General features: G+C 35.5%; 1 protein-coding gene across 1 annotated transcript in view; it reads right to left on the bottom strand.

Moving 5' to 3' along the window:
* The window catches only part of AASDH (aminoadipate-semialdehyde dehydrogenase), a 57,954-nt gene that overhangs the window by 8,843 nt on the left and 30,670 nt on the right, over nucleotides 1-18,441 (bottom strand). The window contains 7 exon segments of the mRNA XM_036895232.2: nucleotides 918-1,081; nucleotides 5,059-5,851; nucleotides 7,347-7,462; nucleotides 8,941-9,133; nucleotides 9,557-9,729; nucleotides 10,239-10,345; nucleotides 10,698-10,939. Of these exon segments, the coding sequence (XP_036751127.2) occupies nucleotides 918-1,081; nucleotides 5,059-5,851; nucleotides 7,347-7,462; nucleotides 8,941-9,133; nucleotides 9,557-9,729; nucleotides 10,239-10,345; nucleotides 10,698-10,939 (1,788 nt within the window).

Genomic DNA, 18,441 nt, shown 5'->3' on the forward strand with positions numbered 1-18,441 from the left:
CCCAGAGATAACCACTGTTAACAAGTTAGCATTTTCCCCTTTAAACCTTCATTATACACACACACACACACACATACACAAATTTAATATAGTTGAAATCATCCTGACTATGCACTTCGTATCTAATTTAGCTCACTTATTTGGTAAAACCCTTTAAGCAACTTTAATGAATATCCTATTGAACATAAAATATATCATCTCTCTACCCTATTATTTAAGTTCCCTTGTTTGGAGCTAATTTCCTGGTGTTATAAACAGTCTGGAAATAGACATCTTGTTACACATATCTGTCCATGTTTCTGATTATTTTGCCAGGATAGATTCCTAGAAGAATTTTACTGAATCAAAGGATATGAAAGTTACCTATGGACAAATTCTTTTCCTCAGACTTCACTAGGTATAACCTCCCACCACTCTCACCAGCTTATCATCCTAATCTAATACCATTTGTTTATCTCATAAATTTTCATTCCTTTGATTACTAAAGGTATGAAGCATTTAAATGCATCTACTGGCCATTTCTTCTTTAGGGTCCTACGTATTTAAACCCCTTGTTTATTTTTCTAGCTGGGTCTTTATATTTTTCTTATTAATTCATATTTGCTATTTTCATTTATATTTATTTAATTAATGAGTTTTAACTGACAAATTTGTTTCAGTTTTTCTTCAACTTATTTTTTTAATTCATAAATTTCTTTATCTAATCAGGTCTTATTTGTTATTTTCCTTTATGATTCTTTTTGTTGTCAAGATGTTAATACTAAGATCTTTCTCTCAAAACTCTGAGTAACAAACTTATTTGTGAAATTGGTAAAGAAGTTAGAATAGTTAATCCCTGCTTCCCTACTCAAGAGCACCTGACAAAGTTCCATGCTCTCCTACACTTAAGGCAGGAGACTGATAAGATGAATTCTTACATAAATATCCAAAGCATATGCATGCTGGTCATGAGATCCAATGTAAATGACTCCTGTCGTTGGATCCATGGTTGCCGAGCTTTTGACAGCATCCTCAGTGGTGAATGTCCAGTATTCTTCTCCACTATTACTTTTCAGAACATAAACTAACCCATTATAACAGCCTAATGGAAAACAATATAAAAGACAAGATTTAGATATGTCACTGGAAAATAATTCTTTAGCCTAAATCATGCCTATTTATATTCCATACTTGGGCTCTATGTTCAGCTCAGATTTCAATTTCAGCAATATAAAGCACAAATCGAATAGTAATCACTTGTGTAAAATACCTATTTAGTAGGTACACCTTATTTTTCACTACCAAAAACACAATGACGCGTCATGCAGCAGACAGAGGCTTTGACAGACCCGGATTAAAATCTCACATCTATTATCCTAGGGCAAATTACCCAGCATCACTAAACCTCAGATTATTTTTCTGCTGAATGTGGATACATCTAATTCAAGGTTATTGTGATAATTAATATAATGTGGATAAATGGGATAAATGCCCAGTGCACAGGTGTTCAAGAAATGCTAACATTAGCAATAACCAGCATTTGAGCTTTTACCTTGTGAAAGGTGCTATTTTGAGAATTTTACATCTTTTACCTCATGTAATTCTCATAGTGAAGCAAGTGCTAACATATTTTATAGGTGACCAATTTGAGGCGCAGAGAGATTAGGTTACTAAGTTACAACTACTCATATAATAAATGACAGAACCAGGACTTGATCTAAGAGGTCAAGCTCCAGAGCCTGTGCTCCTAATAACCACACCACAATGCTTTTCCCTTGTGGGTGAGAAGACAAGGCAGGAGTCCCTGACTTGGTATAGCCAAATAGGCCAGGAGGAAACGGGGTCAAAATCCACAAAGACATCACTCAGGTTTCCTGGAGTACGTGTAAATCAGGCAAGGTCAATTTGGGCATTGAGATTTAGATATGTCATTGGAAAAATAATTCTTTAGCCTACAGAATTACGTTCTAGATGGAGCCTCTCTCCATCTAGATGGTTCTGTCTATGGTTATAACCCACTGCTGCTCACCTGAGGCCCAACTTCCAAAATGATTGCTGTGCTGTTTTTTTTCTGGCAGTTACTACTTAGTAGCAAGAGAGTGCCCTGTTCAGTGGTGGTGAAGAGAAATGTCCTACATAGTGAAGCACCCCAGGACTCAGCTGGATAATAAAACATTTCTTTCAGTTCAGTTCAATTACCAAAGAAAATCTTTGTGACCTTGGGTTAGGCAAAGATTTCTTAGATACAGCATTGAAAGCATAAAAGAAAAAAAAAGATAAACTGGACTTATAAAGTTAAGAGCTTCTCCAACCTAAGTGTCCATCAGTAGATAAATGGATAAAGAAGATGTGGTACCTATACACAATGGAATACTATTCGGCCATAAGAAAGAAACAAATCCTATCACTTGCAACAATATGGATGGAGTTGGAGGATATTATGCTCAGTGAAATAAGCCAGATGGAGAAAGACAAGTGCCAAATGATTTCCCTCATTTGTGGAGTGTAACAACGAAGCAAAACTGAAGGAACAAAATAGCAGCAGACTCAGAGACTCCAAGAAGGAACTAGTGGTTACTAGAGGGGAGGGGTGTGCGAGGGTGGGTGGGGAGGGAGGGAGAAGGGGATTGAGGGGTATTATGTTTAGTACACATGGTGTGGGGGATCACGGGGAAAACAGTGTAACACAGGGAAGGCAAATAGTGAATCTGTGGCATCTTACTACACTGATGGACAGTGACTGCATTGGGGTATGGGTGGGGACTTGATAATATGGGTAAATGTAGTAACCACATTGTTTTTTCATGTGAAACCTTTGTAACAGTGTAGATCAATAATACCTTAATAAAAAAAGTTTTTTTAATAAAAATAAAAAAAATTAAGAGCTTCTCTTCAAAAGATACTATGAGAGAATGAAAAAACAGGCCACACACTGGGAGAAAACATGCAAAACACCTATCTGATAAAAGACTTGTATCCAGAATATATTAAAAATTATCAAACCCAGTAAGAAAACAAACAATTTAAAAAATGGGCAAGAGATCTGAACAGACACTACCTGAAAGATATATGGATGGCAAACAAGTTCATAAAAAGAGTTACATCATTAATCACTAGGAAAATGCAAATTAAAATGACAATGAAATTCTACTCTATAACTATCTTAATGACTAAAAAAACCTTTAAACTCAATACCAAGTGCTGACAAGAATGTGGAGCAACTGGACCTCTCATACATAAATGGTGGGAATGCAAAATGGTTCAATCAACTGGGAAATAATTTGGCCATTTCTTATAAAGTTAAACCTTACACTTAGCATACAACCTCCCCTCCTAGGTATTAACCCAAGTGAAATAACTTATATTCACATAAAATCCCATTTACAAATGCTTATAACAGTCTGACTCACAATTACCAAAAACTGGAAATAATCCAAATGTGAATGGATAAAAAAAGTGTGGTATATCCACACAATGGAATGGATACTCAGCAAAAAAACTATTGATAAATATGGTAATATGGATGAATCTCAAATATGCTAAGTGAAGCCAGACTCAAAACACTACTGTATGATTTCATTTACATGACTTCCTAGGAAAAGCAAAACTAGAGGGACAGAAAACAGACTAGCAATTGCCTGGGGGTTAGGACTAGGAGGAGGGATGACTACAAAGTGATGTGGAACTTTCTGGGGTAACACTTTTGATTGGGGTAGTGGTTATATGACAGTATGCATTTGTCAAAACACAGAACTACATGTTAAAAAGGGTTTTACTGTATATAAATTATATCTTAATAAAAAAATGCTTAAATTACTAAGTGACCACCATGTACCACAGGCTTCAAGCCTAGATACTTGGGATATAAACAGTAACTTCAATGAGCTGAATTTAATGGATGGGGATTACTCAGATCATTCACAAGTACAACTGAGTTTCCTACAATATAATTTTCAAAATGTAGGTATTCAAAGGTAATGATCAAATGCACATTCAAGTAGTACCCCAGCTAGGGTAGCACAAGTAGAATATATTCCTAACTACTTAGTCTGAAAAGCTTTGGTGAAGATTCCATGAGTATATAAGGTGAAACATACTGTAGCTGGGGGAGTAAAAAGAGGAATAAATCAAGGAGAGGCATTACACCTGGACCCCCATATTCCTAGTAAGGTAGAAGTAGTATCTATCTAATGGGTAGCAGCTAGTATCTAATGTCTAACAAGCACTTTGTGTCCAGCAATACACTAAAGGATTCATAAGCAATTATCTCATTTAATCCTCTCAAATGCTCTTTGATGATTGCAGTGGTTTTAAGACATGTCCACAAATTCTTTGGTACTCTTCAAGAAGTGGAGCCTAATTCCCCTCCTCTTGAATGTGGGCCAGACTTAATGACCTGCCTCTAATGAATAGAATAAAGCAAAAATAATGGTGTGAAACATTGGAGACTTAAGTTGTAAAAGTACTGCATTCGTCCTCACTCGCTCACTCTTGGATTACTTAAAGGCAAGTTAACTGCCATGTTGTGAGGGCCTTCAAGCGGCTGATGGAGAGGCCCGCGTGGCAAGAAACTGTAGCCTCCTGCCAGGAACAGCAAAGAACTGAATGAAGCCTTCTGCTAGAAGCAGTGAGCAAGCCATCTTGTTAGCACATTTTCTAGCCTAAGTCGAGCCTTCAGATGGCTCCAGCCACGAGACCCCAAGCCAGAACTTCTAGCTCACCTCCTAAAGTACTGATCCACAGAAACTATGAGAAATGTTTGTTACTCTAAACCATTAACTTTTGGGATAATTTGTGATGCAGCAACATGTCTTATTTATTATGGCCATATAATCGTGAGAAAACTGAAATTCTAAGATGTGCAGCAACTTGTCACAAAGCAAGTAACAGCTTTAGAGCTAAGTTCAAATCCAGGGACTCTAACTGAAGGCCCACACTGTGAATCAACCATGGTCAACTATTATTCTTTGAGAGCAAACAAGCCCACCATGCATAGGTATTCTTATTTAACTTGATCTTATTAGCATTATCATATAGTAATTAAATTTAATTCGGTAAACGTCAAATCCAGAAACTTACCCACTACAATAAAGTTTCCACACTTAGATACATATGCTGAAGATTCAATTCGACCTCCCAAAATCTGTTCCCATTTCACCTTTCCAGAGTAAAGGTCAACTGCCATCATTCTATGAGAATGGGACCCAATGTACACAGTTGCAGATGACTTATCAACAGCTGGTATTACAACTAGAGGTGACGCATCCACACATTTCCCTGTGTCTGACCTCCACCTCACACGTAACTCCATTTTTTCTGTCCCTGTCAGAAGTGGTCCCTCTTCAGAAACTTCTGCAACACAGGATGGATCTTTTGACTCCCCAGTAAGAACCGAAGGATTTAAGCTTTTCATGTGTTTACTATTAGTCTGTGAAATTAAATCATTAGAATAGACTGAAGGGCAATGTCCTAACTTAGTATTCAGAGCAGTATTCAGAGATAAAATCTGACTCCCTCTGCTCAGTGCAATAAAAGCAGTTCTCTCATTGTCATAACTTAAAGGTATGACAGATTTTTGATGTAAAGATTTTCCATTGGTTTCCTCTTGATTAACGTTGCTGAATTTTCTTTTTGTGGCAAAATTCTTGATAAGTGTCAGATCTTCATCTGGAAACACTGTTTGAAGGATGTGATTGTAAATCTCTAAAATAGAACTGCTAAGAATAATTTCCAGAAGCCCAGGTATGGATGTGCCAACAAGTTTTTCAATCTCATTGAGGAGCCATATAGACTTAAAGGAATCTCCACCACTGCTTAGGAAGAGTGAGTCATCAGGAACCTTCAAAGGATCTTCTGAGAGACTCAGAACACACTACAGATGAGAGAAGGGAGAAATATGGTGACGTAAAGGCCTAAAACCAAAAGAATTCAACATTTACAAGTAATATATAGAGAGATGATAGTATACCTACATTAATTATATGAACATAAGATATACAACACATTTTTAGTAACTAAACTATGTTTTAAAATTTTCTTTATAGTAAAGGAGACCATCACTATGCTACCAATTTTGTCACAAACTCACTCTAAAACTGCAAATTATATTTTCCTTTACAGTAGTTTAAACTAATGATTTAGCCATAAAATAGGGAATAGAATTATAAAAACATCCAATTTACAATTAGCCCACAAGATACTAATATCTCATATAATATGGAAATAATATTTATCTCCATTTGTTTCACATAAATCAAAATTATTTTCCAAGAATCTAAAAATAAAGTAGATAAGACTTTTATCTGGATATTATCTATTTTCAGATGAGACTATATATATACACAATCACACCCTCTTTTCAGAACCCTTTTAGAAAACTTTACATTCTAAGAAAGCCTGACCTATGGTTGTATTAAAAATATGTATTTCAAAAGAATCTTTAAAAATTGTTTGCTATATATATTTATACACACACATAGTCCCTGACTTTCAATAGCTTGACTTATGAATTCTTTACCTTAATGTTGGTGCAAAAGCAATAAGCATTCAGTAGAAACTGTACTTGAATTCTGAATTTTGATATTTTCCCAGGCTAGCAATACATGGTATGATATCCTCATCCTCATGATGCTGTGCAGTGAGCCACAGCTCCCAGTCAGCCAAACGCAAGGGTATACAACCAACACATGTATAACCATTCTGTTTTTCACTTTCAGTACAGTATTCAATAGATTACATGAAATACTCAACACCTTATTATAAAATAGGCTTTGAGTTAGATGATTTTGCCAACTGTAGGCTAATGTAAGTGTTCTGAGCACGTTTAAAGTAGGCTAGGCTAAGTTAAAATATTCAGTAGGTCAGGTGTATTAAGTGCATTTTTCATTTACCATATTTTCAACTTACAATGACTTTACAGGAACATAATCCCATCCTAAGCCAAGATCTGTATGTACAAATTCCCTTCAGCAGAAACTCATGTTATTAAAAGTTCTTCTGGATTAATGTAATATAAGTTCTCATACCACAGACTGTGGTATAGTAAGATTTGGCTATTTTCTCAACTCTGGCAAGTGTGTTACTGCACTCCATTGCACCTCTTAGGGAAAAGTTATGCCGTGATAGGTTTTGTCTACTTGTGCTTTTTATGATCACCTCACTTCCAATAAATTTCTTCATGGGGGTCTTAATCTAATCTTACAGTAGAGAACCTAACCTTTAATACAAATAGAATAAATAAAGCTATACATCTGGGCAGCAATAACATTCTTAGAAAATCTTATCTGACTTATTAGGACACTGTATCATTCTCTAAATATATAATATGACTCCTTTATTATAAAAAATCTGTATCTTAAAAGTTGTACCTTCCACAAATGCTGTAAGTTTTCCCAAAGCTCCTCTTTTCCACTGAGCTTACAGTCAGACTTCAAGTTTATGTAGTTTAAGTAAATCTTGTTTAACTCAGAAACATCAATTTTGCCTTAAAAGAGAAATAAAAATTTTTAATTTTCAGCTCAAACCCCTTCTACTTTCATTAGTCTCAAGAATATACACATTTTTTTCAAATGTTAAAATTCCTATAAAATATGGTCAACATAGAAAAGAATAGGAACAACAAATGCTGGCGAGGATGCGGAGAAAGGGGAACCCTCCTACACTGCTGGGAGGAATGTAAACTAGTTCAACCATTGTGGAAAGCAGTATGGAGGTTCCTCAAAAAACTCAGAACAGAAACACCATTTGACCCAGGAATTCCACTCCTAGGAATTTACCCTATGAATGCAGGAGCCCAATCTCAAAAATACATATGCACCCCTATGTTTATCACAGCACTATTTACAATAGCCAAGATATGGAAGCAACCTCAGTGTCCATCAGCAGATGAATGGATAAAGAAGATGTGGTACACATACACAATGGAGTATTATTCAGCCATAAGAAGAAAACAAATCCTACCATTTGCAACAACATGGATGGAGCTAGAGGGTATTATGCTCAGTGAAATAAGCCAGATGGAGAAAGACAAGTACCAAATGATTTCACTCATCTGTGGAGCATAAGAACAAAGCAGAAACTGAAGGAACAAAACAGCAGCAGACTCACAAAACCTAAGAATGGACTAACAGTTGCCAAAGCAAAAGGGACTGGGGGGATGCAGGTGGGAAGGGAGGGATAAGGGGCATTTCAATTAGCACACATAATGTAGTGGGTGGCACAGGGAAGGCAGTATAGCACAGAGAAGACAAGTAGTGATTCTATAGCATCTTACTATGCTGATGGACAGTGACTGTAATGGGGTATGTGGTGGGGGCTTGATAATGGAGGGAATCTAGTAACCACAATGTTGCTCATGTAATTATATATTAATGATACCAAAAAAAAAATAATAATGAATTAAAATTTAAAAAAATTTTTAATTCAGTATCTGAGAAAAAAAATCCTATAAAATAGTATGTGATAGATATTCAATCCTAAAGAAACCAGTTCCATGCTAACAAGAATGTAGAGGGTAACAGATAAGAAAGTAGGAGCTAATGTTTATCTTATTTAAAGAGTTAAAGAAATGGTCCTACCAATTGAGCAATGTCTGCATTTTGAAGTCAATATTAAATAAAGATGAAATTGGGAAGGCAATATAATATGGTGATTCAGAGCAAATTTTTTGAGGTCAAACAGTCCTAAACAGAATTTCAACTCTATCACTATTCAGCAACATAATTTTGGGAAAACTATCTAACTTCTTTTAAGCCTCACTTTTCCATATCTATAAATGGGAATAACATGATTTGCTCACAGGATTTTATAGAGATAAAATGAGTTGACTACACAAAGCATTTACAAGAGCATCTACCATGACATATGCTAGTATTACATAAAGATTTAAGGAGCCTTTAAATTAGTTATGAATACAATTAGTATCATTTGGCATTGAAGTGTATCTGCTTCAAATTATTTTACCATGAGATGTAAATGGTAGAGAATCAATCAATACAAGCTCATCCGGGATTGCATGACTTGGGAGGTGTTTTTGAAGTTCTTTAAAGATGTAATCCTTCACTAAATTTTTTTCTGGCACCATGAACAGAATTAATTTCTCCTGATTATACCATGTAACTACGCAAGATTCCACTTGCTGAAGTCCTTCAGCAACCTGTAAGAGAGGTTATCACAATTTACCTATGGGGACATTTAAAAACAAACTTTCTAAAAGCTCAAACACATTAACAGAGCCAAAGTAAATTCTGAAATATATTAGAGATTTTTTAAAAATTGTTACTCTTAGTATTAATGCCACACAGGATTCTTAATGTTTTTTCAAAAATAATAGCTCATAGAGCAAAATAAATCTATCTTCAGTTATCAAATCCATTATCTCACTTATTTAAATAACAACTATCTCTTCATGCTGGGAATAGATAAATTTTGTGGGAGGCACACTGAATTCCACACCTTTGATTGTAATTCTTCATTAATACACAAATCTTAAGTTTAAGTAATACTGAGAACCCTGACACAGAAAATTGGTGGTGGCCACCTCTAACGTTGACTAAATTTAGTGTCAAAATAGTTCTACCTGTTGCACAAATTCAATGTTAAGACGTTTGCCATGACGTTTGATCTGACTGTCTTCTCGTCCCAAGAAAAATATCTCTCCATCTTTCACAGTCACAAAGTCTCCCGTGGCTCGCATTGTACCAAGTGGTACTGTCATTTCATCATCAAGAAAACAAATTCTGTTTCTGCCTCCTTCACAAGATAATAAACACTAATGTAAGAGCAAAAAATCCATGGAAAATATATTAAAATCCATCAAATCAAGAACATCTCCAAAAATTCAGTTACTAAAGTTTCGTTTACATTTTAAATATATATACGAAAAGGGGGGCTCACTTTTAAGTGTTAGCTCATAAAATTAGATACAATAACCTCAGTAAAATAAGTAAAGGGATAAAACAAAATTTCTAAGATCAGATGCGATTTAGAAAATTCTTACAATGCTGATTAAACAGAATTTTGGCTATAAAGTCCAGGTTATAATTTGTAAATTACTTTTATATCGTTCCTTAGAGTATTAGACATTGTTGTCTGAAATAATTATGGTAACTTACTGTTTTGTGATAATAAGAATGAGATTAAAAATTATCCCTGAAAAGAATACTGAATATAAGAAAAATTGAGCAAAGAATAAAATTAACATATAAGATTTCTTTTCTTGAAAAAAAAAAAAGTTTCCAAATCAACAAATAAAAAACAACCTAAAAATACTTGGCCATTGCCTTCTTGAATTGTGAAACCATTAGTATCTCTGACTTCAACTACTGTTCCATGCAGTGGAAATCCCAGCTGAACAGGCAATTCACATCTAGGAAAACACAACCACCCAAACCAGATTAAAATTTTTCATTTGAATAGAATATTTTCCAATGTACTTAAATCACATTCTACCCAATTAAAAAAGAAGACAATTTTGTTATGCCATAATTCAAAGAATAACAAGAGGAAAAGGTTAGGTGGAAAGGCTATCATTTTATTGCTGTTTAGTCACAAAAACTTATAGCACCAGTTACAATAAAAGAAGTTCTTTATTCCCAGTTAAAACTCTAGATGAAATAGTGTTTCTAGAATTATTACCTCAGTGCCTATCAAAAAACACAACTGGTGTTAAGATACTGGAAAATGAAGTTTCTATCATATTTAGTAATTTAAACCCTTACTTAGAAGTAGAATTAAGGATCTTCTCTGGAATCCGGTAAAAAGTTGCCCAACTTGATACCTCTGTGATACCATAAACATTAAATATTTGCGTTTTATTGCCTTCTTCTCTCCAGCTTTTGAGAACAGTCAATGATGGAAATGCTTCGCCACCAAGAGCTAATACACGAAGAGGAGTACTGGCTGATAAAACAGCTGACTTGATAAGCTGAGACCCAAATCTTCTAAATAATGTTGGTGTTGCCTGTAGAAAAAGATAATTTCCGTTCACTTCTTTAGAAGTGTAAACACTGTAATGATTAGTTCATATCATATTTGGAGAACTACTGAGGTAGCATTATTTTCTTAAGTGGCTATCAATTTTGCTTTAGCAAAAGAATAAAAATATTAAAAATTTAATTAAATGTCAAAAAAAGGTTTGATATGAAAGGACAAAATCTATAAAATCAACTAACATTTCCTTTCCCACTTTATGTAGAAAAAGCATATAAAAGGATTAAAAAAATGTGCCTAAACAAAACAATATGAAGATTTTGAAAAACAGTTTTATTGAGGTATAACTGATGTAAGATATAAATATTTTAAGTACACAATATAAACTTTGATTTAATATAGAGATATATCAGTGAAACCATCACCACAATTCAAAAAATGACCACATCCTTCAACCCTAAAATTAACTATGTAACATTGTAATTCTGCCCTCCAACTGGAAACCCTTCTCCAAACAACTGCTGATCTGTTTACTCTCGCTGATGATCAGCTAGAATTTCCTAGAATACCCATAAAAATGTAATCATATTTGATCGGCTTATTTTACTCTACATAAATACTTTTTGATTTATCTATGTTGTGTGTATAAGTAGTTCACTCCTTTTTTTTTCATAGTCCATTCAGACTGCTATGACAAAGTACCACAGACTGAGTAAGCCATAAACAACAGTAATTTACTTGTCACAGTTCTTAGAGGCTGAAGTCCAAGATCAGGGCTCAAGTGCTCTGGTGAGAGCCCTCTTTCTGGTTACAGACTGCTGACTTCTTGCTGTGGAAGGGGCTAGGTGGCTCTGTGGGGTCTCTTTTACAACACTAATTCCATTCATGAAGGCTCTACCCTCATGAGCTAAGCACTCACAGGCACCCCACCTCCTAAGACGATCGATCACATTGGGCATTAGGATTTTAACAAATGAATTTGGGGTGGGGTGGGGGTGCTGGGGAGGAATGACACAAACGCTCAGACATAGCACTTTTTATTCCTGAGGGGTATTTCATTGTGTGGATCAGGACTGGCTTTTGCATTTCCATATAAAATTTAGGATCAGCTAGTCAAATTCTACCCTTAAAAGTGTACTAGGATTTTGACAAGAACCATGCTTAATTTACAGATCAGTTTGGGGCAAGTGCAATCTTGACAATATAAAGACTTCCAATACACAAACACGAATGTCTCTTTATTTAGCTCTTTAATTTTATCAACAATGTTTTATAGTTTTCAGTATAGAAATCTTACTCTTCTTTAAATTTACTCCTATTTTATTATTTTGATGCTTTGTGAATATAACTTTTTTCTTAATTTCATTTTTGGGTTCTTCTATTACATAGAAATACAGTTGATTTGGTGGACTGATTTTGTATTCTCCAACCTTGCTAAACTTATTTATTAGTTCTAGTAGTTCCCCCTTCCTAATCCTCCAATGTTCTTGAGATTTTCTATATATCTTATCATATGCAAATCATATGCATCATATGCAAATAAAGAATTCTACCTCCTCCTGTCCAATGTGGGTGCTTAATAATTCTTTCTTTTCGTTTCTTTTTGCCTTTTGCACTGGCTAGAACCAGAATAATGTTGAAGAGAAGTAACAAAAGCAAACATCCTTGCCTTGTTCCCAATCTTAGGGTTAAAGCACTCGAGTCTTTCATCGAGTATGATATTATGAGGTCAGAGGAAGATGGCAGTATAGGAGGTCACTATGCTAACCTCCTCCCACGTACACACCACAGAAGCAACCAGATCAAATACAAGTAACTCTGAAAACGACAGACACCACAGAACAGACCATCTACACCTAGCAAAGAAAAGACCACATTGAGGAGGGTAAAGGGGCAGAACCACAATTAATTGATTGATCAAAATCCAAGCCCTTCCTCCATCCCAGCCCACAAGTAGGAAGGAAAGGAACAGAGTGGGAGGAGAAAAAGGCTCAGGAACCTGAACACACCAGCCCTCGGGATCTTTTCCAGAAGACAGTCCCCATTGCACTGGGTTTTGAAGATTAACAAGGTTGGACATTAGAGAGAGTTGGAGCACTGTCAGGGGCTGAGACTTCAGTTGCTTGTGGAAGACTAGCATGCTCTGTTGATTTCCTCTGAGACCCAACACAGAGGCAACAGTTTGAAAGATTTGCTAGCCTTAGGAAGTATGCCAAAGGGGTGGGGGTTTGTGGAAGCTCTCTCCAGAGGAGAAAGGGCAGATGGATGACACTTTTCCAGCCCTCCCTTACCCCAGCTGGCCAGACACTTGCAGAAGCCAGCTCTGAAACTCTCCACCTATGCTGCTGGCTCAGCCCTGACACTCCCTTGCAGATCTGCCGAACTCAACATGCTCAGCCCAGTATAGTCAGCCACTGCTGCAAGTCAGGCACAAAGAGGATAGCAGTGGTAATCTGCCATCGCTGGCAGACAGGCAGAAGGCAGGCCCCACCCACAGCCCACAACAGCAGTCACAGCTCAGCCATAACAGAGAACCAGGAGCTGCTGAGCAGGGGGTTTTGCATTTCTGGACACCACAGGACACACAGCACATAAAGTCACTACTTTTAAGACCAGGAAGCATAGCTCATCTATCTAATACAAAGGAAGAAACACAGAGACCCAGAAAAAATATGGAGGCAGAGGAACATGTTTTAAACAAAAGAACAAACCACCAGAAAAATGGCTAAAACAGAGATAAGCGACCTTCTTGATAAAGAATTCAAAGTAACAATCATAAAGTTGTTCACTGAACTGGGGCAAAGAACTAACAATCTCAGTGAGAACTTCAACAAAGAGAAAATATTAAAAAGAGATATTCAGAGCTAAAGAATACAATAACTGAAATGAAAATCATAATAGAAGGAATCAATAGTAGGTTAGAGGAGGCAGAGGAGTGGATTAGCAAGCTGGAAGACATGGTAGTAGAAACTAACCAAGCTGAGACACAGAGAGAAAAAAGAATTTCTAAAAATGAGAAATTGCTAAGACAGCTCTGCAACAACTCCAAACGAAACAATATTTACTTAATAGGACTCATAGACACCAAGAAGGGACTAGTGGTTACCAAAGGGGAAGGTTTGGAGAGGGTGGGTGGGGAGGGGGAAAGGCATAAAGGGGCACTATAATTCACAATCACAATATAGGTGGGTCACAGGGATGGCAGCATGGAGAATACAATTAATGACTCTATCACATCTTAGTATGCTGATAGACAGTGACCACAATGGAGGGGATGAGGATTTGATAATACAGGTGAATGCTGAACCACTGTGTTGTGTATTTGAAACAATCATAAGATTGTGTATCAATGATACTTTAATAAAAAAAAATATATTCACCTAATAAGGTTCCCAGAAGAAGAGAAAGACAAGGGGTAGAAAGTCCATTTGAAGAAATAATAGCTGAAAATTTCCCCAACCTGGAGAAGGAAACAGACATCTAGGTTCTGTAAGCACAGAGAGTCCCCAACAAGATGAATCTAAGGAAAGCCACACCAAGACACGTAATAATTAAAATGGCAAAGATTTAAGATAGAGAATCTTAAAAGCAGCAAGAGAAAGGCAGACAGCTACCAACAAAGGAAACTACATAAGGCTATCAGCAGATTTTTCAGCAGAAATTTTACAGGCCAGGAGGGATGAAATATTCAAGTGCTGAAAGGGAAAAATCTACAACCAAGAATACTCTCTCTACCCAGCAAGGTTATCATTCAATAATGAAATGAAGATTAAAGTTTTAGATAAATGAAAATTGAAAGAATTCACTACCACTAAACCAGCTTTCCAAGACAAGATAAAAGGGCCTTCTTTAGATGGAAATGTTTTCAAGTTGAAATTTTTTTCATCAGTGAAAACAAACCTGAGGTCCTGAACAGACACTTCTCCAAAGAAGAAATTCAGATGGCTAACAGGCACATGAATAGATGCTCCACATCGCTAATCATCAGGGAAATGTAAATTACCACAATGAGATTATCACCTCACACCACTTAGGATGGCTAATATCCAAAAGGCAAGGAACAACAAATGCTGAAGAGGATGCGGAGAAAGGGGAACCCTCCTTCACTGTTGGTGGGAATGTAAATTGGTTCAACTACTGTGGAAAGCAATATGGAGTTTCCTCAAAAAACTAAACATAGAAATACCATTTGACCCAGTAATTCCATTCCTAGGAATTTACCCAAAGAAAACAAAATCCCTGATTTGAAAAGACATATGCACCCCTATGTTTATTGCAGCGCTATTTACAATAACCAAGATACGGAAGCAACCTAAATGTCCATCAATAGATGAATGGATAATGAAAATGTGGTACACATATACAATGGAATATTATTCAACCATAAAAAGAAAAGAAATCCTACTTTTTGCCACAACATGGATGGATCTAGAGGGTATTATGCTCAGTGAAATAAGTCAGACAGAGAAAGAGAAATACCAAATGATTTCACTCATTTGTGGAATACAAAAACAAAGCAAAACAGAAGGAACAAAAAAAGCAGTAGACTCATAAACACTGAGAAGGAACTACTGGTTTCCAAAGGGCAAGGTTTGGAGAGGGTGTACGGGGAAGGAGAAGGGGATTAAGGAGCACTATAATTCACAATCACAACATAGGTAGGTCAGTGGGATGGTAGTACAGCACAGAGAATACAATTAATGAATATAACATCTTACTATGTTGACAGACAGTGACAGCAATGGAGGGGGTTAGGGTTGATAATATTAGTAAATGCTGAAACTACTGTTTTGCATATGTGAAACCATCGTAAGATTGTTTATCGATGATACTTTAATAAAAAAAGAAAAAAAGAAAACAAACCTACAATAAAGGTAGTAGACCAATCACTGACAAAGCTAGTATAAAGTTTAAAAGATCAAAGTAGTAAAATCAACTATATACAAAAGTAGTCAAGGGATACAAAATAAAAAGATGTAGGTTATGACATATATATAAAACGTGGATGAATAAGAGAAAAGTAGAATTATTAGAATGTTTTCAAAATTAAGTGACCATCAACTTAATACAGACTGTTATATATATATATGTAGAGAACTATATTTGCTCCTTATGGTAACCACAAACCTAAAGCCTATAATTGACACACAAAAAATAAGAAAGGAATCCAAGCATAACACTAAAGAAAATCGTCAAATCACAAAGGAAGAGAACAACAGAGGAAGAAAGGAAAAACAGGACCCACAGAACAACCAGAAAACAATTAACAAAATGGCAATAAGTACATACTTACCAATAATTACTTTAAATGTAAATGGACTAAATGCACCAAAAGACAGGGTGGTGGAATGGATAAAGAAACAAGACCCATCTACACGTTATATAAAGAGACTCATTTTAGACCTAAAGACACATATAGACTGAAAGTGAAGGGCTGAAAAAAGATATTCCATGCAAATGGAAGAGAAAAAAGCAGGAGTAGCAATATTTATATCAGACAAACTAGACTTCAAAACAAAGAAAGTAACAAGAGACAAAGAAGAACATTACATAATGATAAAAGGATCAGTCCAACAAGGATATCACAATTGTCTGTATCTATGCACCCAACATAGGAGCACCTAAATAAATAAAGCAAATACTAACAGATCTAAAAGAAGAAAATGACAGTAACATAATAGTAGTAGGGGACTTTAACACACCACTTACATCAATGTGTAGATCATCCAGACAAAAAATAAATAAGGAAACACTAAAGAAAACTGTGACATTGCACACACATTAGACCAAATGGACTTAACAGATATGTACAAAAAACTACACCCCAGAGCAGCAGAATACACATTTTTCTCAAGTACACATGGATGATTCCCCAGAATATATCACATATTAGGACACAAAACAAGTCTCAGTAAATTTAAGACTGAAACTGTATCAAGCATCTTTTCAGATCACAATGATATGAAACAGAAATCAATTGCAAAAAACAACTGGAAAAAGCACAAACATGTGGAAGCTAAACATGCTTCTAAATAATCAATGGATCAATGAACAGATCAAAGAGGAAACCAAACAATATAAGGCGATAAATGAAAATATAAACATAATGGTGCAAAATATGTGGGATGCAGCAAAAGTAGTTCTAAGAGAGAAATTTATAGCTGTACAGGCCTACCTCAAGAACAATGTCAAACAATCTAACCTTACAACTACAGGAAATAGAAAAAGAAGAACAAAGCCCAAAGTTAGCAGAAGGAAGGACATAATAAAAATCAGAGCAGAAATAAAATATAGACTAAGAAAATGAAAACACACCAAAAAAAAAAAAGTCAGTGAAACTAAAAGCTGGTTCTTTGAAAAGTTAAACAAAATAAACAAACCCCTGACTAGGCTTATCATAAAAAAAGAGAAAGGACAGAAAGACAGAAAATCAGTAATGAAAAAGTAAAAGTTACAACCGACACCCCAGAAATTCAAAGAATCATAAGAGAATTCTACAAAAAATTGTATGCCAATGAATTGGACAACCCAAAAGAAATGCACAAATTCCTAGAAATATACAATCTTTCAAGACTGACCCAGGAAGAAACACAAAACCTAAAGACTGATTACTAACAACAAAATTGAACTGATAATCAAAAAACTCCCAACAAACAAAAGTCAAGGACGAGATGGCTTCACTGGTGATTAAGAACAGCTAATACCCATCCTTCTTAAAGTATTCCAAAAAGTAGAAGAGGAGGGAATACTTCCAAACTCATTCTATGAGGCCAGCATTACTCTAGTACTAAAATGAGGCAAAAACACTACCAAAAAAGAAAATTATAGACAAATATCCCTGATGAGCACAGATGCAGAAATTCTCAACAAAGTATGAGCAAACCAAATTCAAAACTACATCAAAAGGATCATTCATCACAACCAAGTGGGATTTACTGCAGGGACAAGAGCTGCAAATCAATCAATGTGACACACTACATTAACAAAAAGGATAAAAACCACATGATCATCTCAACAGATGTTGGAAAAGCATTTATCAAAATTCAACATCTGTTCATGCTAAAAATTCTCAACAAAGTGGATATAGCGGAACATACCTCAACATAACAAAAGCCATATATGACAAACCCACAGCTAACATCATACTAAATGATAAAAAGCTGAATGCCTTCCTCTAAGAGCAGGAAAAATACAATGATGCACACTCTCACTACTTTTATTCAACACAGTACTGGAAGTCCTAGCCACAGCAATCAGACAAGAAAAAGGAAAATCATCCAGATTAGTAAGGGAGACAAAAAAAAATTGCAGATGACATGACAATATATATAGAAAAACACTAAAGACTCCACCAAAAAACTATTAGAATAAATTCAGTAAAGTTACAAGATACAAAATCAACATACAGAAATCTGTTGCATTTCTATATAGTAATAATAAACTGGCAAAAAGAGAAATCAAGAAAACAATTCCATTTACAATTGCATCAAAAAGAATAAAATAACTACTGATAAACCTAACCAAGGAGGTGAA

Source organism: Manis pentadactyla, chromosome 5 (assembly GCF_030020395.1).
Source record: "Manis pentadactyla isolate mManPen7 chromosome 5, mManPen7.hap1, whole genome shotgun sequence".
NCBI classification, from domain to species: domain Eukaryota; kingdom Metazoa; phylum Chordata; class Mammalia; order Pholidota; family Manidae; genus Manis; species Manis pentadactyla.